The sequence below is a fragment of the Columba livia genome, chromosome 4, assembly GCF_036013475.1.
Source record: "Columba livia isolate bColLiv1 breed racing homer chromosome 4, bColLiv1.pat.W.v2, whole genome shotgun sequence".
NCBI classification, from domain to species: Eukaryota; Metazoa; Chordata; class Aves; order Columbiformes; family Columbidae; genus Columba; species Columba livia.
The window spans coordinates 40,435,221-40,460,913 of record NC_088605.1 but is presented as its reverse complement, the minus strand read 5'-3'; the positions used below and the strand labels follow the sequence as shown (position 1 = coordinate 40,460,913).

At 36.8% G+C, this 25,693-nt stretch overlaps 1 protein-coding gene across 2 annotated transcripts in view; it reads right to left on the bottom strand.

Moving 5' to 3' along the window:
- The window catches only part of SH3RF1 (SH3 domain containing ring finger 1), an 87,418-nt gene that overhangs the window by 22,608 nt on the left and 39,117 nt on the right, over nt 1-25,693 (bottom strand). For both annotated transcript variants that reach the window (XM_065061356.1, XM_065061357.1), the window contains exons 3-6: nt 14,148-14,423; nt 12,689-12,784; nt 5,103-5,405; nt 4,089-4,199 (exon numbers count right to left, since the gene is read on the bottom strand). In XM_065061356.1, the coding sequence (XP_064917428.1) occupies nt 4,089-4,199; nt 5,103-5,405; nt 12,689-12,784; nt 14,148-14,423 (786 nt within the window). The remainder of the gene's footprint in view (nt 1-4,088; nt 4,200-5,102; nt 5,406-12,688; nt 12,785-14,147; nt 14,424-25,693) is intronic.

Genomic DNA, 25,693 nt, shown 5'->3' with positions numbered 1-25,693 from the left:
CAAAATAAAATTAATACAATTGTCATTTTTTGAACCACCAGAGTATTTCCCAAAATAACGTAACACACTAAAAATGTGATCCTACACATGAACACAGACAAAAGACTAACAGGCTCCTTTGGGCTAGGAAGTAATTGCCACTGTCTTAGAGAAACTTGCTACCCACCAAGACAGCTCAAAATATCTCCTCTTAACAATAACAACAGCAGTTATCTTTCTGACAGAAAATAAGACAAGACACTAGCTTTCCTTTGCTTCTAGATTTAGGACATTAAAATTTAGCAAAGATGCATAATTTCAGGACTACTGTGAAGGCATATATTCTTCTCTTCTTCACTGATGGGGAATCACGCTCGTCCTCTCTGATTACTTCTTTCTTCCTTAATCTGAGTTTGGCATGAAGTGAAAGTTGTATAAATGGCTTGCTCTCATAGAACAATCCATTACTTTAAATAGTGTTGTAAACACCAAAATGACTGACAGGAACAAGATACAATTAATCTATCTTCATACTCAAGAGAAATTCTCTCCATTACAATCCAACTCCCTCGTCATTTGCTTAGTATTCAGAAATTAAGAAAAATATAAAGGGAGAAGCTTAGGGAAATGAAGGAGTTTGTGCTTACAAATGCATTTGTATTTGTATATTTTAATTTTATTGCATTTGTATTTTCATACAAAATACATTCGTATTTTTATACAAAATCAGGACTCAAGCCAACCACTTCTGATGTATTAAGTCATACCACCACAATTATTCCACTGCTTAAAATTAATGCTCAAAATGTCAGGGACGGTATTTCAAGAAGGGAAACATCTAGAGAGACAAGAACATTCCTTTCTCCCTTGACCTGTCAGAACCATTTCGCACATTTCTAAAATGAAAACAAGAGTTTACGAAGCAAGAGGAAAGTGTATGTAAAAGATACACTTCAGAGTCTGTGACTATAAACTGCATCATCATCTAATATCATCCATAGCAAACAAACACAGGAACGACCTGATTGTAGCCTGAGCAAGCAGCTTGTATTTTAGTCATGCTGAAAACGAGTCAAGAAGAAAGAGAACATTATGTACAGAAGGTTATTGACTTTTCAAGAGGGTAGTAGAGAATAATTCACATTCTCAATGGGAATTACAAGCCTAATTGGAAACATAACCAGGAACATGGTTATCACAAAGAGAAAGTAGCACTCCAGGATACAGGATGATCAGGTGGCAGGAGTTGCACTCCATGCTGCATTTAGCACTGTAATTTAATTCCTGTGGGTACCAATGGTGAGATTGCTTTTGAACAAGCTTATGCAACTAAAGCACCCGAGGTGGTTTAATGACTCTGCACCAACACCAAAATGAAGTATTTTTCTATGTTGGCATCAAAGAACTACTGATTCTTAATAACAAACAAAACTGTTTGTTACTGAGAAGAAAATAAAAAAGGCAACTTCTGACAGAACTTTTGAAATTATGCTTTGAATGCTGCCTACCCCATCCTCTCCAAAACTTATCTTGGCCACAAATCAAACCAATTACTCAATGCTTGCAGTATATATGTTAACTAGACTTGTATTCTGCCTGACGGCACAAATGATTCCAAAACTGATTTTGTTGTTCTGTTCTCACAGGAATTTTCTGAAGGACGGGGATGAAAGAAGTATAAAAGATTACATGGATTAGTATATAAGCAGTTAATTGTTTCTAGTATTAGATGTACACTTCACGTGCAGAAGGACCTAGGAGTCCTTCCTGGTGGATGTCAAGCTGAACATGAGCCAAGAATGTGTCCTTGTGGCAAAGAAGGGCAAAGGTATCCCAAGCTTCATCAGGAAGAGTCTTGCCAGCAGATCAAGGGAGGAGACTCTTCCCCTGTCCTCAGCACTGATGAGGCCAAACCTGCCGTCTGTTGTCCGGTTCTGGCCTCCCGAGTACAAGAGAGACATGGACGTACTGGAGAGTCCAGCAAAGGGCCATTCATATAATTAAGGGAGCATCTCTCCCATGAGGAAAAGCTGAGAGAGCTGGGACTGTTCAGCCTAGAGTATGCTCAGGGGGATCTCATCGATGTATGTAAGTACATGAAGGGAAGGTAGGAAGATGATGGAGCCATGCTCTTTTCCGTGGTGCCCAGCGAAACACACACTGAAACACAGGAGGTTCAGTCTGAATATCAGGAAACAGTTTTTCACTGTGATGGTGACTGTACACTAGCATAGGTTGCCCAGAGAGGTTGTGGAGTCCATCTTTGGAGAAATTCAAAAGCTACCTTGATACCATCCTGGGCACCTGGCTCTAGGTGGCCCTACTTGAGCAGGGAGGTTAGACTAGATGACCTCCAGAGGTCTCTTCCAACCTCAACCACTCTATGACAGAAGAATATTAATGTAAATATCAGGGGATTATTAATTCGTTCCAGATTAACATAAATTCAACAGCAGGACTGAACAAATAACCCACAGATTGCAGGAGTCATTAAAAATAAAAGGATAAAGCATTGCTACAGTGCAATGTGCATCACTCCATAAGGCAGGGCTAAAGCACACTGTGTAATTGTCAATAACAAGGTCATCTGTCCAAAGAACAAAGAACGTGAAATACATTTATTTGGATTAGAGCAATTATTCCATCACTACTGACCATGAAGATTTATTTAGTTGAACATAAGCCCTATGCTACACTGAGGCCAAATGAATGGATTCAAATTCTCAAGATATAAACATCAGATTGACAGGATGAAAGCAAAAAGCTCATACTATCAATATTTTCATCACTGAAAATGACCGTGCATTACTGTACCCAGTTCTGGAACACGCTTACCATGTGCTTAACATGCCAGAAGTACGAGAGATAATTCAGGAAATAACAGCATCGTAATTTTAAGGACTGAAAAGAATATCACTTGGAGTCCCAAAGAAAGCTGTCAAAATGCAACCTCTCAACTGTGACTGAGCCACACCTAAGCATTTACTGGAACAACAAAAAGTTGATAATAGAAGACAGACAATTCTGCCTTTGATTTTGCAGACAAATGTGTAAAATGATGCCAGTGCGAAAGCTGAAAACAAAACCAGACATATCTAGCAGCAAGACTATTTATCATGTTTTACTTGCCTTAGAAGACTGCAAGGATAATTAGACACGTAAAGAAGATCAAGCCTTGGGGTTTTTTGTTTGGGTTTGGGTTGTTTGTTTTGTTTTAAACTAAGTGGAGATTTATTATTCAACTATCTCCCCATCCCCCAAAGGTTAGGGGCACAACTCTTGCACTTGAAACAGCAATGAAATTTCAAGAATTCCTATGCTCAAAATAAAGACTCATTAAGTTATCTTGAAGATCTGTGAAAACTGGTATCCACAATCTTTAATGCAGTTAAAGTCAGGTTCTCCTAAGTGCAGTACGATATAGGACATTCCAGAGCTTCTCCACCACAAGCACAGCAAAATAAAGAATTTCAGTTTGTTTTGGAATGAAATACTGCCCGTTTTGGAAGACAATGTCATTTTCTTTGTCCAAAGGAAACAGCATTGCCATGTACTCCTTCTTTTAAAAGATGGCCATTTGCAACAGTTTTTCATATTTATCTCCAAGAACCTAACTTACACCTTAGGCCACAGGTATACACACAACTAAAATAACCTTATTTAATTATAAGGAAGCGGAGTTTTTAAATTTACTTTGGAGGATCTTGATAATATTTAGTAAGACAAAATTATCGGGCAGTTGTGGTTTCAAGTTGATGTTTTTTTGTAAGATCTTGCTTGTTTCCCCTAACCTCCCCTCTCAACCCCCCAGCACAATCTCTCTCCTATTCATGCTGAAAATAAGTACTGTTCTGGAAGGAAGTGTGCATCTTGTGTTTACTACTGAAAGGTGACAGAGGAAAGCTGGAGATTTGGATATGTATCCCAGGATGCAAACGTTATTGTATCAGTAATGCTTTTGCTATAGTTCAATTTATACTATTGTGTATCACATAGACAATCACCATAAAACCATAATTTCAAATGAGCGTTATCAGAACTCAAGAAAAAAAATGATCGTACAGACCAAAGATAAATGGGAAAGCTGAGTTTTCTTAAAGAGTACTTACACCAAGAGCAGCTTGGTAGGTAACTTCTGATGGGAAGGTAAATGAAGGCCCTGTTGTGACTGGGCTGCTCGGGGGTGGAGTCACAATTAGCCCCGTAGTACCGATATGAACCTGGCAAAGAAATAAACAAAACAGGGTCAGTTCTGAGTAATTTAATAAGAGCTGGTTTTGACAGAGCTGTAAGCTTCATAGTCAAAATCATCAGTACTCCACTATCTGTAACTTTAGACTGCAAGTAATTATTTGTTAGTTACTCACAGTATTGGATCACACTGCTCACTTTTTTTTCCTGACATTTCAGAAACTTTGGAGATATATTGAACTAGCAATGTCAAATGCACTTTTACCAATGTCTTTTCTTTTTCTTTTTTCCCCACAAAAGGCTGTCAGATCCCAAATAAAACATATTTATTAGCTCACATAAAATAATGTCAACACTTCTCAGTCTCCATTTCTCTCTCTTCTCCTCAAATGTGATGTCTATGTGAAACAGACAATTGTTCACCAGCTTCTGTAGCTTGTAACTAAAAGCTTTGGAGATTAACAAATAAATAAAGCCAGATAAATACTGGTACTTATCACACTGAGATTAATATGGTACATTTCTCAAAATCATGTAATTTTTAAGTAAAATTTACCTCTTACTTGCATGCACTTTATTAATATCCACTATTATATTCAATTTAGAAGAAACAAAACAAAAAACAACAATAAATTATATCATTCAAGTTTCTAGTTTCCACATTTTAAAAATCTTTGTTGCATGTAAGAGGTCAACAACTGTGAAAAAAAATTAGCTTACAAGACCAAAAATATTTGCTGTCATTATATAAGAGGTGTTGTAAAATGTTTTCCTTAAGTGTTCTCATGTTGGAAGACAAACTTTGTGAAAGAGTATATTAGCATTAATTACATAAAACTAATCATTTGAAGTAATCTGACAAGATAAGAAGCCTTTATAGTTATATTTTAAGAAGTGCACACATGATTTCTTTTTTATTTCACGTAAATTACCTGAGAAGGGGCACTACAGGAAAGTCCTGTCAGCTCACTTATGCGGGCTGCTGCAGTCGGGTTGCTGGAGCTGATGAGGACAGGAGGACTGATTTCCATTGAGTGGCGATTCTGAGAGGACTGCGAAGACTTGTTGGACATGGTGAGGGAGGTAAAAGAGTGTCGTTTTTTGGTGTTTTTCTTGGTATCGGTGTGCTTTTGGGTTGAATTGTTGTGGGCTGTCCCAGAGGTACCTTCTCCAGAGTCAACAGCAGAACCTGAGGGCTTATCCAACTCTATCAGCTGCTTGGCTGCTGTGTTAAACTACGAGAGACAGTCACATGTTAGGACTTTTGTATTTATAAAAGTCACCTGCATATAACAAAAAAAAAGTTCTGTTTTATTCATAAAAGAATTTAAACCCTGCAACTTAAAATTGTGACATACTGACCTAGTCTATAAATTAATCATTACAGAGTGACTACTCTATCACTACAAGCTCAAACTCAACACACTGTTGGGCTGGCATGGGCTACCCATCAGAGGTAAAATTTCCATCAAGAACGGACATCACGTTCTAGCCCAGACATGGATTAACTCAACAATATCCGCTGCCTGTGTTATCTAGAAGTCAGACTAAATCATAGTGGTCCCCTTTGACTTTTATAATATAAAAGTCTGTATTACAAAACTTCTTGAATGTTCTTTTCATTTAAAGCCTTTTCTGTTTTGATTTTAAGTATGACATAAGCCCACACCTTTGCATGTGGGCTCTTGAAGACATTCCTCCTAGTATCCCTTGGTATGTGTGCACACATTTTTATCATTGCCAGTAATAAAAAACAGGCTTCCTAAACACAGATTGAAGAACATAGTAGGACAGACTAAAGATCCAGCTGTACCAATATACTGCCTGACAAGTAGCAATACAAGCATAAGACATTATAAAGAGAAAAGAAACATATATCAGCAATTCTGTGGAAATACCTCCTCAGCTTCTGAATTCTCTAATGCAGAGGTAGCATCTCTGTGCCTAAGAACACTCAAATGTTTTTTTTTTTCTTTTTTTTAAGCTTATATAATGATTTTTTTGTTCACAACAAAATTTTCTATTTGTTATTTTGTTACAACAATGTTATATTAAATGCAAACAAATCCTTCCTCTCCAATGGAAGAATATAGAATCACACACAATTTCTTCTTACAATGAAATGTAAACTATGTAAGGGAGAGGGAGTGGGAAACAAGCAAAAAGTCCTGCATTTTTCAGAAACCCTTTATTTCCAGAAAATCTTATTCATATTTTAGAGCAGATGAGAATAATAATGTCAGAACTCTCATTTATGCATGAGCTGAAGTAAAACCAGTACCAGTTTTCTGAACAAGTTAACTAACGTTAATATGTACCACTAGATATGAATACTGTTACTTGGATAGGTGTAGCCAATTATGAAGAAGGGAAATATCTTTTGTGAAGAACATCAGGATGAAGAAAGTTACTGTTGAAGTACTATTTCTGTTCTTCGCCATATTATTTCTTCTATTTATTTTACCCATTTTTCCACAAGTCTTAAGATATCTACTACGCAGTTTTAAAGCAGTATTTTACCCCAAAACTTTACCAGACAAATAATAAACCATTAATCATGGTAGCATCAATACTGATTTCAATGCAGCTTCCATAGACAAGAACAGCTTATACCCTGAATTCTTTCCTATCTCTGAGGACAAGCAGATATGTATAAAGGGTTATAAAATAATTTTTTTTTAATATAGAAAAGGTTTTTGAGTAGTATTTGGGAGATCTTGGAAGGAAATTCCATGCATATACAAAAAAAATATAAGAAATTCAAAACTAGAACTACTGAAACAATGAGGAATTAATGTAAAAAACCTACTAGGATGTAATAGCAGGAAAATTAAAATTCTGAAATGCTTGAAGAGGAAGCACTACCTACAACATACTGCAGTGGAAGAGGGGCACAACAGGGGATTTGAAAAAGGACACTAAGATGAGGACATAGCATTTTTTCCTCAGTGTTCTTATTGTTGGTCCTTTAGAAGGCAGCTGAAGAGAAAAGGAAGGATAGGAGAAGACAACATCACAGTAGTAAACATTCCTAAGAAAAAGGTGGACATCAGATTTTCCTTTCTGCTAACACTGGACATGGATCACACAGACAAAACACTTTTGTACCACTTGTGTCGTACGGAAGACAAAACCATCCAGATTTCTCCAATTAACTTGCGAGCCCATTATTTGGGTTTTAATTATTAGATTTTAAATTTAGAGCAAACATTTTTAACAGACTAGTAAAAACAATGTTATATTATCACAGAACACTAATATGAGGCTGAAGGATATGGTATTATAGTGTTAGGTTAGAGTTAGGTTATGGTCGGACATGATGATCCTGAAGGTCTCCTCCAACCAAAATGATTCTATGATTCTACGAATCAAGTAGAAAATAAGACCAAAAAAAGCCTACTTTGCTGTCAGGATCCCATCAGGATCTTATCCTTCATGACGGAAAAACAAGCAGGCTTTTCAAAGACAAATAATTTCATGTATTTTGCATAATTTTTTTCCAACTCAGACTGAAATTCTTCACATCGTTTCTGAGAATCTATGTCCTCCATATTGTTTTATACGATGGCTGCAGCCACTTCTGTTCTTATCTAATACACCTCTTTACTCAGCAAACAGCTTCTTCACAAATCACACAAATCAGAGGGAAAAAAGCAGTACTCATTTCTGAAACAAGAACTACCCAATCAGAAAAGTTAAGTTATCTCCCAGGAGGAAAAACCAAACCCAAAAGCCACTCTGCTAAAAGCCCAAGGTACCTGTTACACCTAATTGTGTTTGTTTACCTCCTGAAGCTATCAGTGCCCGTAGAATCTGGTCAATTCTGTACAGTGAACAGCCTATTACAGAAAAGTGAAGACTTGCCCATGGGATTGATTCAAGACCGATTCAAGCATAAGCAATGCACTGAGCTTTCTTAGGTAGAAAAGTAAGCATAAGACAGGAGCATGAACCTAAACATGGAACTGAACCGATTACTGGCCTTTTCTTAGAAGCAACCTGAGGGCAGCACTAGTTGCAGAATATTTTGCAGAGTGCAGTTCACATCTTCCTTGAGAGCAGAAATTAAGAACTGGCATGCATTCTCCAATGAAATGGCAAGAAACCATTCAAGGTCACCGTGGGAATGCAGCCCACTCCTGCTATGAAGTGTTTCAATGCAGCATTCCTTGCTGCAACAAATACCTCTGTATCTGTTCCCACATTCTAGGTCAATTGTTTTCCTCAATAGACATATGTGAACCAAAGCTTCTTTAACTTTTACATTTACTTTTTTTTCCCATTCAACAAAATCTTTGCTGTAACAGGTAGCACAGAATTTCCCCTTCCCACCAAACCCCTGGAAACAGAACAGCTTTCCAAAGCGGGGGAGGCAGAGGCAGCAGCACCAAGCAGGGGTTGAGGGCAGCACACGGGATCCCATCTGCTTGTGTCCACCTGGAAAAATTATCAAGCAGACTCCTGTGCAAGATCCGCTCCAAGGTCTCTTATAGTTGTGCTTTACCGTACTTATTCTACATACGAATTCAGGCATTCTTCACTCAGTTAGAATTCAAATGTAATCACTTTCTGAAATTAAGTGAAAACCATACATACAAAAGATCTTTCTATTCATGTTCATTCAAAATTTTTATTTATGCAATTTTATTTCATCGACATTTGTCAAGCAGTTATTTTTCTACATTACCAACACTATTATTCGTCAAATTCCAGTTTCTAGACAACAGTTTACTTTCACATATATTTGGAAACAAAGGAGTAAAGTGCAAGTGGAACTAACACCAACATTGTCTTTATTTGATGTTATTATTTTTGCTACACATCATCCTGGAGGATTGACAATAGCTTAGAAACCTAAACTCAGCTTTGTTATCAAAGTTTTGGAACAAATACGTTTTGTCTAACCAGCAGAAGAATCATCTTGCAAATCTTGAACAGATCGCAATCATGAGCAAAGCTGCATTTACACCCATTTTTGAAACAAATGAAATAGTTCGGTATTTCAGTTTTTGTTAGGAAAATTAATCAAAACTACAACACTCAGAAGTTGTCGTTGGAATGTTAACACCGAGATTATCTCATTCAAATACAGTGGGGATGAGACTACGATTTTCAACTCAAAACTAACATTCTGTATTTTCAGATGTAATATATAACATCCACATTTTGCATAAATTTTCTGTTTTAAGTTCTGGGCAGGCAAAACAGTCAAAAAGTATATGAATATTTCCATGAAAGGTTTTACCTCATTCTTCTGAGTTAGTATTATTACAGAAGTCTGATTTTTTTTTCTAAGCACTTTAAATCAGATCACATTACCAAACAGTGATAGAAAAAGTTTAGCCTCGTAAGTACAATGATGAAAAGACCATGATAGAAATCCAGCCTAAAATCCAATCTAAAAAGCATAGACACAATAAAAGGTAAATATATTTTGAAACACTACTGTTTGGTACAGGAGGAGATGTTAATAAAAGAAAACAACCAACACATCAGGTACATAAAATCTTACGCACTCATTGATTAAAATATCGTGTTAACTGATGGATGCAGCAGTATCAAATGACAATGAACCTAAAATTCTCCTACGGTGAACATTTTAGATCATTTGGGTATTTTTTCCCTACGTTTTTATAGAATTGTTTATAAGTAAAGCTAGAGGAGCTGGATTAATACAAAGATGTTTCACAGTTGTTCATGTTAACTTGGGAAAACAAAAGCTGCCATTATTTTCTACTGACATTTTGACTGAAAAGTGATACCTTTCCCCTGATTTTTCTTTTCCTATTCTGAGTGTTTGTATTTTTCTAGTTGTTCTGCACAAGTGCTGAATTAGCTTGTAAAAATTTAAATACTTTTTAGATTCGGAATATGTTTACTAAGTGTCACACCAGATCAAAATGTCAAATTTGAGGTCTTCCTAAGAAATGTATATTGTACCCAGATAAGTATTTTATATAGAAAAATTCTGTTTAGTTCTGATTAATCTTTCTTTTTGGCACAGAAACAAACATTAGTGTCATGAGTTTAATCATACAGTTTCTAAACACACTGCATTTTATTTTGTCACTGTGTAAGAACCTGGTTGACCTGGTTTTGATGCAAGCACATTGTAATTTCATCAGTCAAAAGTCTAGTAATTTACATATGTTAATGAGGTCTTACTCAAGTAGAACTAGAGGGTTTGTTTGGTATTAGCACTTCTTAGGAAATAGAATTTCATTCCTTGCAATGTTTTGCATTATTTATTTTTCATTTGCAGAAAGAAGTAATTATTTCATGGTGCTATATGTCTACAGATAAAAACAATGTTTTGTGAGCCAGTTAACAAACTCTACTTTTAATGGAATCACTATTAAAATTCCTCTTAAAGTGTTTTGAATCTTACCTTTTATTATTACCACAGATTTAATAAATGAAAGCCATATAAAAGAATAGAGCAGACTAGCAATCATAGAATAATAAAATGTTCCTCCAAGAATAAAGTTATCCTCAAATATAACCAGAGTTTTTCATGGACTACAACATAGCTAAAATTTTATCCCGTGATCTCATCGTACAAGAAACATTGCAAGTATCAGACCTGTGCTACAGAATAAACACCACAGACTATGCTCATTTCAAAGGTAACAACTTTAGAAAATCTCCAGTAAATGCAGCTACTGATTCACTTATTCAAGGAAAAGAAAAAAAGTGGACTAACATGCACAATGCAAAGATATGTCTATCATTATGACAAAAACAAGCGATGATTATAAGACTGGGAAACATAACTAAAAATACCATATTAAAAATACCTCAAAAATATGAATTATTTCTCAACTTTGGTGTCTGTAATACATAGGTACGAATACTTATGTATATCAACTGCACATATATATTCCAGAACATCAGTTATATAAATCTCAGAGAACAGCTATTTCAAAATACAAATTGGTATTTTCTGAATATCTCACAGCATGTGTTTCAGTTTAGTACATACTGAAAAAAAAAAACAACAACCACCTATCTGACCTGAAGTACCTTTTTAGGTATTATTTATCATTCTAGATTTTGCACATCATTTCAGTGGGGATTTACAAGTGTGTACCAAAGTTCTCGTGCCTGTTCTAAAAGGGTTAATTGAAGATACATTTCCTTAGTTGATGGAATTTGTCTGAAAACATCAATGGCAAAATACATTTTGTGACTGAGTATAATTTTTTTCAACAGTATACCTCCATTTTGCAAAATTTTGTAGAGATGGAAACAGAGTTGTTACCTAAATAGTTAGCTCAAGTGGCAGGCTTAGGAAAGTGGTTTTTCTAAGCTGGCTAAGTTAAGTGATTAAGTTTCAAAAAGCACCACAAAAATGTTTACTGGCTGAACTGAAGGGGCAGTTAATTGGAAGGAGCTAGGAATGAAGAGCCAGGGGCAATAACTTCTTAAATTGGCTTTTAAAAACTTCTTAAACTGAAGCCAGAATTGCACTAAGCAGGTTGAAACTCTTTTGGTTTTGTTGTTTTTTCAGTTATGTGAAAATTTTTCTCCCCAGATATACAGACCCTTACATCAACCTATAAAGATGAATATACATATTTTCCCTTTTAAAAACCACTACCTCGTGTGTTGGTTGAGCAGAGTCACTTTTTAAAAAGCTCCCATCTCATCAGGGCATTCAAAAATTGAACTAATAAAACCTGACTTGATTCTTTGTATGGTTACAGATATCTTCTGTGACCTGAGGTACATATCCTACAGGTAATGGAAAATAATTTTTTCTTTTATCGTTCTGCCTCATTTAAATAAAATCTCTTCAGCAGGAGAAGTGTGTCTTACCAAGTATCCATAGCATACCTACCAGAAAAAGACAAACACTATTCCAAACCTCTATATCCTTATGTATCGCAAATTTTAATAATCATTGTTGCAGCTGTACACACTGTTCTTAATCACCTATATCTTTCTGTATAGAAGATACAGCTCTCAACTCTTAAACCTTAAAAGGCTGGGGAAACCTCAACTGCTATGTCTCACTGTAAATTTTCATATCAGATATGAGATATGCAGGAAAATACACGAGATTTTACATAAGGGTCTTTCACATGTAAAAGTCAATGCTCTACCTGTTTAAGAACAACCTATGTTCTCCGACTTTCAAGTTGTGCTAATTTAGTTTTGATAGGCAGGTGTTAGGGACAGTGCAAAGAGCACTATTTCTCTGACCTGCTGATTGCCTTCATTTTGCAGTTAACTGTAGTTTGCGATTGACTGCGTGACTCCATTATTAACAAGAAACCACAGTGGCTGCCTCCAAGTACTTTCATTCCAATTCCATTCAATGAAAACAGGTACCAAATGGCTAAGTAAAAATCACTTCAACTGCTGAGGTAATTAACTTTCCCATACTAGGCACACAGATCTTAGACTATTTATAGTTCAGGTTACTTTAGAATCATCACCAGTAATGGTCACTTTTCCTTTTGGAAAATGAAATACACAACGGGCACAACCTTACTGAGGGCCCAACTTTACTCACCTCAACATACGAAATGGGAAATATTCCTATCTTGTCAGCCAGCATTCCTTCTGCCCAGTTTTCATCCACGCGGCGAATTACAGTCAGAACATCATCCTGTGTGAACATGCAGTGATTATGTCTCCCAGCTCTAATTAAACTTGTAATTTAATTTCCCTCCATAATGCACAGGTAATCAGAGAAGGTGGCTCATGGACAAAAACCGCAGAGAAGGCACTCCGTAACAGGAACAAGGCACTTTTGGGGCTGAAGGTGGCTCCAGCCACTCCTTTTCCTGTTTAGTCAGAGTCCAGCTAACTGTCCACAGCCAATTTCAGCCACCTGACTTGGTTCTTAGTGCCAAATTTCCTGCCAAGTTCAGCCCAGGGCATCCATCAGCCTCCCTTTAAGTGCTTGGCATTAATCAAGAGAACCGCAATCTTTTTCCTTCACAACTGACTTATTACCTAATCTTCCCTACATGTTGCTTTTCTACTTAAGTACTTAAAAATGCTGGTGAGTGATACGATTTCTTTCACGTCTACACGTAGCATTTGGTTTAGATATGGTTTTGAGAATGTTACATGAAAAAGGATTCCACGCACGTTAAACATTGCTCTTGCTTATACCAAGATACATAGTTGTTTTATATGCAAATTTAAAGTATTTGAAAACATACGTTTACTCAAGTGAGATTGCAGACTGAAAAAAACCTCAACAGTTTGCCAACATGTTAATCAAAATACACGATCTAATGCAAATCTTCCTCAACAGTATTGCTGTTCAGTGTTGTAATAACCATTATCCATCCATATATTAATATATTAATATCCTTTCTTTTCAGAATTTTACCATCCTTTTCATTTTTCATAGACAAGGTAGAAAAGAGATTCGCTCACATTTGTTCTTGCAACATTCCAGTGCAATTTGATAAATTGAACATAAAGGACCAGCTCTGATTCCTGTTAAAACTCTGTATCATTATGTGCCTTGCAAGACAGGAAACTAACAATATAAGAAGAAAGTATTATTTTCCAAAAGGCAACTAGTAATATTATAGATTTACAAAGTTTAGTAGTACTTTGTGTCTAGTACCTAGACCCTAAAAATGTCACTTACTAAGTGCAAAGTCAACTTCTACCAACTTCAACAATTTAAAGTAAATGTTTCTTTAGAAGATGGAACACATTTCATTCATCACATAGGTTATTTCTCATAAATTAAGAACAGTACTACTGCAATTAAGAAAAATTGCGTTATCAAAAATAAAACCTAAGAGAAATTATGTGTAATTTGAGCAGAGATGGAAGGCAAAATTAAGTGACACAGGAGAAATACCTGCAGAATTACTTGCCCTTTTCATATTTGTACAGCTCCATTTAAAAAAAAAAAAAGGTAGACTAGACTACACAACAATCTTATTATTTCTTATCCAAGTGAAGGAAATTATTGAAAGAAAATAATTTTATTCTGTTTTTACCTTTGCAAATGGTAAACAGTCTTTATCAGCTTCCTTGTCTTTTACTTCAAAGTCATAAAGTGCTTTGCACTGTGGCGGAGGTTGAGGTAAAGGTTTAATAATCTGAACAAAACTGGTAGGAAAAAAGCCATGGATGCCATTGACTTCTCCATGATACCAATTTTCATCCACTTGTCGACGTAGAATGATGATGTCCCCTTTACTGAATTTAAGATCTCCAGGTTCTTTTCCCTCGTAGTTGTACAATGCTTTGGCACATGGTAACTGAGGTACACCCTAAAGAATTAAAACAAAAACAAAAAACGCAAAAATTAGATCAGTATTAGTAAATAGAATTCATATCACATTCTTTTGAAGATGATGACTGAAACTCTACAAAATTGCAAAGTAAAATTATACACAATAAATTATTTTACTGCAATGATTCTACTAATTTTACTCAAACATGTAGGAAGAGCTTTGGTTCTATACAGTCATGATGATTTTCAGTAATGCTACAATGTTGCTAGACACAAGACAGAAAAAAAAAACAAAAAACAGAACAAACCACACTATAATCTTAATGTACTAACTCACTAAGCTTAAACATTAAAAGAAACCCAAACTAACTGACCACTTAAGAGATCTTACAGAAAAATGCTGCAAGAAAATACAGCACTAGAATAACAAACATGCTATAAGGCCTTTAAGGCATGTTTTCTGGCCCAACTTATTATTTTCCTCACTTTATTTATTTCACAGGTATAGAATGCCAAGGATGAGGACATAAGGGAGGTGTTTTCCAGTTTGAAAAACAAATCTAATTTTATTAAAGGTGAGATATTTCATCCTGGAACAACCCTTTAAATTAATTAATTTATTTAAAAGCACAGCTAAAATGAATTACTGGAGAAAAAAATAAATCTGTGGAAGCAGTGTATCCTTGGATTTCTTCACTTGGTTCCTCCATAATATCTGAATACTACAGGTCAATGGTGCTGCTCTGGAGCGCATGTCAGAAGGATTACAACATCATACTGTGTCATCCTCCCTGCAGGTATAAATTTTTAATTGCTCAGTTTGTGCCTCCACATTTCGCAAGAGTCAGCCATAAAACTCTACAATTCTAGTGTTAGGGTTCCTGCCTTCAAAACTCTCCTTTTTCTCCAACTTTAAATACCTAGAGGGGAGCTGACGCCCTCACTGATGTAATCAGCAATAACCTGCATTACTAAAACAGTCTTTCCATAGCAAAGACAGCATTTATACTCAACTAGACACAGTATTTCACATCCCTAATGCTATCCCTTATGGAAAAGGTGAATTTAAATGAAATTCAATATTGGTGATATTATTCACCACATCTACCCCCTGGTATGTCTCTAAAGTCTTCTACCAGCTCAGACTGTAAAATACAGTTGCACTTGCAGTATCTCAAGAGGTTGGCACACAACACAAGGAAACTCTCAGAAGGATTAGAACTTCAAGTCTGTCTCATTGGTCAGAAGACAGAGTGCTTGACAATTTATTTCACATTTAACACTTAAAATTTTGTCATTCATTATAATCTAATTTGTTTGGACATCTTTAATTTTGTGTATTGTTTTATAAACAGATTAATTTTCGTGAATGGATAAATAATATCTTAAAGATTAGCTTATTTAATAATTTTCTTTCCGTATCAGTCAAAGGATAACATGTATATACATAGGTACAAACGAGCATGATGTACATCTGGATGCAGGATGAACACAGTTCATTCTATTGCATCTGGGATGAGTACTAAAATATTATATTAGCAGGATCCCTACAATTGTTCACAAAAACTGGTGATCTTCGGACTGATGTAAACAATACTACAGTATTTTTCTCCATGATCACACTTAAGTTCACCAGTGCAGAATGCAAACACCTCTGGCATACTCTGACCAAACCTGGATAGGGAAAAAGACTAAGACATCAATTAGAGAATTTCTGGGCCCCAGGGGGGAATTCACAGCCACAACATAAGAATGAAAATATACTGTATGTATGTGTTTTCAGTCCTATGTGCTCCCAGCAGAGTAAACAGAGAGTACGAAGGAAGCAGTCAGTGTAGAAGGACAAGTGCAGAGAGAACTGGGCAGAAGGCGGCAGGTTGGAAGCAAAGGGAAACAAGTCTACACAAGAGAGGAAAAATTGCTTGCTTATCCATTTCCATCCCAGTAAAAAACAAACAAACTAAAAAATTTACAGCCTTTTAGTGATGAGAAGTCAAAGAATTACTTGGCAGAAGAAGAGCCCCAAGCTATTATGGCTGCTACAAGACATATGCATCTCTCTGGCACAGGAGGGAAAAGCCGGAGCCCTCCCAGAAATCACCCTGTTTCTACATCCCCAGACTGAGGAAGAATTTCCATTAACTGTGTGTCTAAAATACAGTTGGAAAACAAATATCTTTTTAAAACCAAACAAAGACAAAACAAACCAGGAGCGCCAGCATAGAGACTGTAGAGATGGGAATAGGTGTCAAAGTGATCAAACTCATCAATTACCTATAATTTAATTGTTAGAACTTGATATTACATTTACGCAGTTTATCACAAAGCTTCCCATGAACGAACCACTCAAACGTACAAACATCTGTTTATATTTTATAGGATGTTCCTTTCCCAGTGTATAGGTTGAGTTCCTGCAAAGCTTGTTTCCCACGTTAAGCAGAAATGGTTCCAGTCCATAATTTCAAACAGAACGAACAGAACAAAACACAGACTTAGTTCTCAGCCAGATGCCAGGGATTAAAGAGAAACGGTCAAACGATTCGGCACAGGAGCAAAGCCGATGCCTTTTCCTTCTGTCCCGGGGGGAGGATGAAGCAAGAAGGCCCTGGTGCAATGGGGAACACCGTTCTCAGGAGTACAGTATCAAGGGCCCTGGAGTACCGTCCCAACATTCCTCCTCCTCTGAGCAACCGGGATCTGCGGCTCGGGGCCGGTGCCTTCCAGGCAATCGCAGTCAGCAGCCTTGGGTGGCTTCAGCCCCCCTTCTGCCCCAAGCTGTTCACCGGGAGAGAGGGCCATGAGGAAATGCTGAGTTTACATTTCACCCTGTGTCTCTCACTTGGCTAAACATGAAAGGAAGGCTTTGGGAGAAAAGCTTTGCAGCCTACCCTTAGGTTTACAGCTGCCATTTACCCTGCCAGCTCACGGAGAAAGCAAGCAAAAAAACCACCACCACACAGACAAACAACAGTTTAGGAAATTAAAATATAAAACCCAGGAAGACTCCACACAACATAAGTTTCTTAGAATGATTTCTTAGGTCCTTATGCAAAATCCTTTTGCAAAAATAATTGAACTTCTAATGCTACTGCTGATGCATAAACTGTTAAAATTCATTTTTGCCTAAGGCATGGATACACATACATCTCACATGCTAGATTTCTTAAAAGAAAATAAAACCAACAACATGATGACATCAAAACAAACAGCTTAAAAAGAATATGAAAAAAATGCACATTCATTCATATACATGAGGCTCAAGTCCCTCATATTTCTTCTCTCAACCCAGATATTTTGTCTTAGAAACCTACAGAATTCACTTAAAATTATCCTCTTCGGGCTTATACTTTGCCTTTGGTCACCTTATTTTGAACTTTACTCTTGTTTTCCTAACGGACAATATGCAACTGTATGTATTTTTTATGAGCTTTAGCCAAGAGAAACTTACGCCTGCACAGAAACACGAGATCCAATTTCATTTTAAAAAGGAGTTTCTGTGGCCAAAGCCCAAATGTAAATATGCTTACACTGGCATTAAACAGTGTTCATTGTGTAACTTACTGCACTTGGAGAACCAGCATAAGCTAAAGTAGCAAAAATAGTAAATCCCCTCCCAAGGAAATGAATGGAAGAGATACTGGGTCATCTGCACCTCTGTCCTCCTGAGCCTCCCCGTCCGCCATGCTCCCAGTTGTCCCCCTCCCAAGCAAGCGAGGCGTTCCTGTGCTCCAGCTGGGACACCGGGCTGTGGCATGAGTTCCCCTGAGAAACAGTCAAATTTACCCAAATATCTATGCAGTTTTCACCTGTTTGAGGTTCCCAGACACCGAGTATCTTCTAGAGGTCAAGAAATCTTTTTACCCAAGTACTGTTTACGTTAGTAGGACAGACAAAAAAAATACTTCTGAAACTGTGTTATGTGTACAACCAAGGCGTTATCAGCCTCCAGGAAAGGTGGTCTGCTCAGACACCTCATCAGCAGTTATCATGCCCAGCTTTCCTAAATAACTTCTGCCTTTCCTTACAGAAAGTCTAAAACTGGAAGCTACTATAATGTTTATCCATGTCATAAGAGCATCTGTAATAAATATCATTATTTGCAATTTCCTTACAAGTAAAGACAGAAATATTTTTAATCTATCTTTTTATTTTCCTTCCATGTAGTTTCTAAATCAAACCCACAGTTACATTAATAATCAAGACATAATTATGAAAAAGCTCCAGTTATACAGCAATTGTAGGTACAGCAAGTCTAGTGCTACAGAGGTGCTTTTATCAGTCTCTTCTCCCCCTCCCCAAAGAACCAGTACTAGAAGGAATACTTGGTTTCCCACAAAAGCTGCCTTTACATAAGCAAAGGAGTTTGTTAATATGCTGCAGCCAACTTGTTTGCAAGTCAGATTTGTGTCAAGTGAGTTATTCACCTGTACATCCTTCATAGGCACAGGTGCCCCTGAGATTTCCTCTTCAACCTTTTGAATGACAATATTGCTTCTTTTAATCTGCTAGTCCGCTCTCATATTGTTCCCTTCTTGACTCAAAACTTTCAGCTGCATACTGTTTACTACTTTTTTTCTTAATTATGTATTTTTGGTTTCTCGTCTTCTTTGGCCTTTACCAAGCTGTCCAGTCTTCTGTGCAAGAAGATCCCATTTTGCACCTACAGTTTTTTCATGTCTCTCATCTTGCTGGCTCCAATACCTCTTTTCAAGTCTGACTTTAAAGCCATCTGATCTGTGTAGTTCAATTTTCTTTGTTTCAGCCTCCTTTGTACTTTCTGCACCCGCACTTAAATTTTCAGATATTTTTAACCCAGAGCCTATAAAAACACTTCAACGAAGACGTTCTTAAACTGCTTACATTAATACTTGTGTCTCCTTGAGTAGGATTTTCTTCTAAAGGAAGGAAACATGCTCCCTGTGTTAAGCTATAAGTATACTGCTGGCACATGAATTAAATACTCCGTTTTGCAGAACACACCAAGGTAGAGATGTCAACATTTGAAACTGTCTCCTCATTTCTTTCCGAGTTCTAGAACACCAAGTGTCTCCATAACCCAAGAAGAATGTTAAAAGCTGGCTCCCTGCGTTTATTTTTCTCATCTAAGGAACAATACAAATTAGGTCAGATTTGCTGAAAGAAAGGCTAACTCAAGCATTATTAATCTGCAACTGACACTAAACTGTGAGTGGAATCAATATTACATACTTCTACCATCAGAACTATCTTGGAGGACTGCAGAGGTCAACAGTACAAACTGAATTATTTCTAGTTACAGCACCTCTGAGGTTCCCGATATCTGAATGATAAAAAAGTAAGATATTTTTATGTCAGGTGGCTGTATCAGGTTGCCAGTATGCTGTAATAACCATAAAACCAAACCTTTGGTATCATCTGATAGGAATTACTATTGCTCTACTAAATACAGGGAAACAGTATTTTTGTTTGACAGCTCACTAGACTACAGAAGTGGGCAATGTTAATGTTGGTAAGTATATTCATTTCTGTTAGTTTGTAATGATATATTTGCACTAGATCTCACTGTTCTCAGCACACATAAAATAAATAACCACATATTTGACTTAAAACAGAAAAAAAACTGTAGTCATTCTGAAATGTCATATTCAAATACGGTTAGTCACAGCTTGGTATAGTTTTGGATTTTAATGAAGTAGGAGAAGCTGTGCATCGAGAAGAAACTAGGTAGCCAGGCTACCCTGATTAAAGATACCAGGTCTGAAATCCATTCATGTATAACTTAACAGTGACCTACATAATAACAATAATCATTTTGAAGAAAGATTACTGTAGAAAAAATTAGGATGCAGGATAAAAAACACAATCAAGCCAACATATTTGTTATACAACAACTGCAATCAGTAAAAAATTTAGGTTCTTAACAAATGAGGAAATGAGATGATATTTTTATAATTATTTAATTTGACCATCAAGTTAAAATTTATTTTGTACACCTACCTATAAAGCTTCTGTGCTACTTGCTAAATACTATAGAAAATGGTAAAATTTCTCTAATGCCTACACATGATAACTAACACCAGTACTAGCTCTAAATGTAATAGTGTGTGACATATCAGAATACTCTTTAAATTTCCAGGCTTCAGCCATCTAACACAGGTTGAAATGTCACGCACTCCTAGAGCTCTTTGCCTAACTCTTCGAGGACTTTATCACTCAACTTTGGTTGTGGTAACTTACAGAAGAACTTTATAGCACAGGCTCAGAGAAACCTTTGGTTTTGTAATAGAAGGGCAGCACCTCTCCTCATGTAAACAACTTTTGTGTGTTCTTTTGAGGTAAACCATCAATGACATACTTAAAGTAGCCAGTTTATGAAAGTTCTTTTTTATTTCCTCTGTCATAACAGCTTTTAGAAAAAAAAAATAAAAAATTGGCATTCTTTCTTGTCTCATTTCAAGAAATAAATCTAAGGTTGTTTAATATAAGTATGAGCAACTATCTCGCACAAAGTTGTTTTGAAATTAAAAGCTGGAATACAGAAGAATGAAAGGAATTTTAAAATGTTGCCTGAAGGCCTAAGCAATCAGACTAATAATACGGAGGGTTAGAAAAGGACATTTACAAAGCTCTCCAAAGGCACTTAGTTCAGTCTCTTTCTGTTCAATAACTGTGTTTTTGAAAGCTTTTTTCAAAATGAAAAAATAGTGTCTTCAGAATGCCACCTTCCTTCCTTTGCCTATCTGAAATACAAAGTTCTCACCTACTTACTTTATCAAGATTTGTTTAGTAAAGAAAATTTTGAACTTTCCACTAAACTAAGTTCTCAAAATAACCAAACAAGTAAGTAAAAAAAACAGAAAAAAGTTGAGAGGATAAAATAGTTATATACTGCACATGCAGTATTTTAGCTGTGTGCCCCTGACAGGTTTAGGATTGCTTCTTTCCACAGGCAAAAAAATAATGAAGCGTGGGGCAACTGCTCTGCACAGGAAAAACTGAAAAGGTGACTTTCAAGATACTCTCATTGATTTTGAAAAGGAAAGCCAAAGCATATCAAACAATTTCATTCCAAGCTTTTGAAAGCCATTTGATTAATTGTTTACTACAAAGCCATTTTGCTTTGAAAAAACATCAGATCCCTGTAAGAATATAAACGAAATCTTAGAGTGTGCACTATGTAGAGCTAAGATGTTTAGATAAACCAGTTCTTTCCAAAAGCAATGATTTGCTTTAAAGATCTGTTCTTACAAGCTGTTATACCAACCTCACCAGTCAATTTGAAAAACTACTATCCTCATCGATTTTCTCTTGGTATGTTACAACCCACTGGCATTTGATGTCTCCATAAAACTGTTAATTTTTCTTGTCCCAGTGCCACTGTACAGCAGTGAGGATCTCCTGATCTCTGAACATGTCAAGTTGTTATACAGCCTAAGTTCATTCCCTTTTCCTTAAAGTCTTCTACCAGTAAATTTTCCAATGCATTCTGCTTTCATGAAACACCACCTATGGCTTCTAAGACCAGAATACTGCACACCCCAAGAAGAAAGCAAAAGAACGCCACTCCTCTTGGCAAGCATCCACATCTAGAGCAGCAGTACAATTGTGAGACTAGGCAGTGGGACTTTTTAGTCCTACTCCAAACTACTTGTATATCCCTAAAGAAGTCTCAGTGTGGGGTGAGACTTTAAAATTTATCTAGTGTTCCCCAACCATATCCAATTTGTCAATAATACAATCCCTATGGACATCCAAAGTAAAAACTGGAGGTCAAAAATAAGTGCTTTGGAAAGTGTTGCTGTTTCCACCTTCTTTATATACACCGATAAAAGTGCAAGAAACTTACCCCACAGGTATTATTAACCTTATCTGTTTAAAGAGCACTTTGGAAAATGAAAGACAGATGCAGTACATTACTGATCCACTGGTGTATTTTGATTTTTCTAGCCAGCTTGAGAAAAGTGACTTATCTTTATAATCATAAGACTTTTTTTTTCCCCCCCTCTGGGGAGAAGGGACAGGAGGAAATGAAGAAAGTGAATCAGGCAAATGCAGAGAAAAGCAGCAGCAAACAAATGAAAAAAAAAAAAATAAAAAATCACATAATATAAAGTATAAGCCTGTCAGAGACCTGGTAAAAGACTTATTTCTAATGCATCTCAGGTAGTTTTCAATGATAGGTAACGCTGAAGCTCAGAATACAGAACTATTCAACTGTTCAAAATATCAATTTTGTAGATAGTACTTCTGAGTTTAGCAAGAAGGCTCATTTTGCCTAGTCACCCAGTAAACACCTTTCGTAACTATTCGTTTCACATCCAAAATCTGTTACGCAAAGTGTGACAACTTTCCTGTGCCAATACAGATTCTTAAGAATCACTTGGGTTTTTTTGCTTTTTATACGCACATAAAATCACAAACCAGTAATACAGAAGAAGCAAAAAAAACCCTCTGAAAACTACCAAAATACAGACCATTATTGAGTGTTAAATTCCTTCCCTAAATTCATTCTTATCTGGCTATTGCATGGCCTTCCCTGTTCACTCTGCATTTTAGTGTCCACACAAACTGGAAATTACACATCTTTTGCGTCATTTTGCTGCTCCCCAAAGTCATACTCTCATTCTAATACAGATATCTGGAAGTCACCCTCCCTGCCAAAAGCCACAGGTGTAATTGCTTAAAGAGCCAAAAAAATTAACTCCCAAGCAAGATGTGTGCCATTCTAAGCTTGAAGTCCAGATTAAACACAGAATTTTACGTAAACTCAGAATACTCTTCTTTCTCATTGGCTTAATGGTGGACAGCTAGAGATGCCACAGGCCTTTGCATACCCTTCCTCAAACAAAAAAAAGCATCAATATTGCAACTATAATTTTATAATTTGAAACCTGCAACAACTTTTATCAGTCACCAGGAGGAAAAAAAAAAAATATTCAAAAACCATCTTGCTGTAATTTTTAGAGCCAGTATGGCAGACATATTTTACATGACAGCTCTTGAGAACTTCTGCAGCATATGCCGTAGTTGATGAAGACAGAGGGACACAGTCAACAGCAAGGTCAGAGAAAGGAGACACATTGCAATGCAAGAAACATCTCCCTTATTTTATTCAATAAAGTCTCTTATTTTTTTTTTCTAAACATATTAACACAATGCCTCAGTGCTTTAAAAAGAAGTAAAAGGGAGTCCATATAACACCAGAGGCTATTGCTAAGAGCTAGAGAAGATCCCATTACCAGTGTGGTACACATGATTGTGCTATGCTGGAGAAACAAAGGTAAGAAATAAGTAGAAATATCTGTCTTGTCTACCAGCCTTAATACAGCTAATCAGAATACATATATTCTCTTTCATTTTTGCATTAAACCTAAGCCATCAGTACTGGAAAAGCAGATCTATTCTACTGTCCATGTTAAAAATTCTCTCACGAATATGCACTTTTATAACACCACTTTACATAACACATTCTGTTTGCTCCTTTAAAAAGGTTAATCTACTCAGTGCGGAAGAATGGAACATTTGGTTTATCAACAAAACACTGGAACACAGGAGGCCCTGTCCCTACTTCAGGGAGCTGATATTTTAACACAGGTATCAAAAGCTCCCCAGGGTTTATCAACAACGTAAAAGTTTGAGTAATACTCTCTATTGTTCTAAAGGTTTTTACACTTTGAAAATGAACGTAAACAAGCTTCTCTCACTGTGATGTGAAAATGAATATGTTACTTGTTGTACCAAGAAAAGGAGAGGGAATTCCAGGTGAGCAGACAGATTGAAAAAAAATGGAAAAGAATAAATGAGAAATGAGATTGCCAAGAGCAAACTCCTACTGCACTTTGAAGGTGAGGAGTTTGAACATGATACAGAAGGAGCAAAGCCAGAAAATGACTGAACAGGGGAGGGACTTGGTAAGATTACTCTTCATGAGATCAGCATGAAGAAACGTTCCTTTAATCTCTCACATACTTTGCTGCCAAAAACTGGGCAATTGCAAAACACAGAGTTGCAAATGAAGAGGTTGCTGCATTTTTTGATGAAAAACTATCAAGGTTGACAGGCAGGACTTTTCATCTGAGCATGCTTGGTTTTCAATTATCATCGAGTTCTAATGTATTCCCTGTCAAAACAGGGCAAGGTCTAGAATTAAAATTACCCTGACAATGATATTTCACAAAGAGCGTAACCACACACAGCTCTCCTATCTGAATGTGATTCTAAAAATCTGAAACAGCATCTGACATTCCACTACCTGCTGAAAAAGTGGGTTTAGGTTTATTTTCTGTCCCTTCTGCTATTTTGTAAAAGTTCAGGTGCTTGTACAACCTCCCGGATGAGCACAACACCCCTGTCACACACACTTCTCAGGTATTCCCTGCAAATTCCTGCTGCCAGGATCTGCAGGGACTTTCGCTGAGCTTGATTTGGGACTGGTACCGTGTCCTCCTCCTCCTGAATCTCCCTCACTCCCCTGAAATTGTTTTGGAATCGATTTACTTCCTTTAATATCCTGACTTCAAACAGCCCCTTGCCTACTGTGGAAAAGATGCCGATTTTGGCTGTCACTATAGTATACACAGCTGTATGTCCACTGCATACACAGAGTAAATGACAAAGTACATTTGCTATTTACTTTTACCTATCCTTTAAATTGTTCATGCTTCAAAATTCCCTGGAGTATCTATTTTCTTTCCAAAACATTTTTATGGTACTCTACTTGAAGCAGCTGGTTAGCCTTTTGAAAAGGCAACTAGTCCTAGCTGAAATGATGCAATTTTTTGTAAGATAAATGTTCCTGTATAGTCTTTATTACAACAAAAGAGCTGAGTGATCCAGAAGAATGCAATCTTAACATTTATCTCTAGTGCAGTGACAAGTAGACAACTAGCCTGACGCAAATGAGCCTCCTGCTCAGTGTCGTACTGCCGGAACAGGCTTGAGCCCATGATGCCTACACAGAGTACTACACTTCACGTTTCATATTGCTCAAATGAATACATTTTAGCATAAACATATTAGCGTAGAAAACAAAACTGGTCCATGTGTCTTGAGTCTATTGGGCCTGAATTGGTATATAGACATTTCCTAGCCATAGTTCGCATCACCACGCTCCCCCCACAGTCACTGTGCCTTTACAAGCCTTTCCCATTGGTCTACATGACCTCCCCAGCCTCCATTCTGCCCAAGCTTTGCCTTTCTTAATCCCATGCCTACATGCTCAGTGTTTCTAAATTCCTCCCATCTCATCCGCCCCTACTTCCACCTTCCCTGCTTTTCCCTTCTGCTCCCCACTTGTCCGGCCCAACCTCCATGCAAGGCCACCCCACC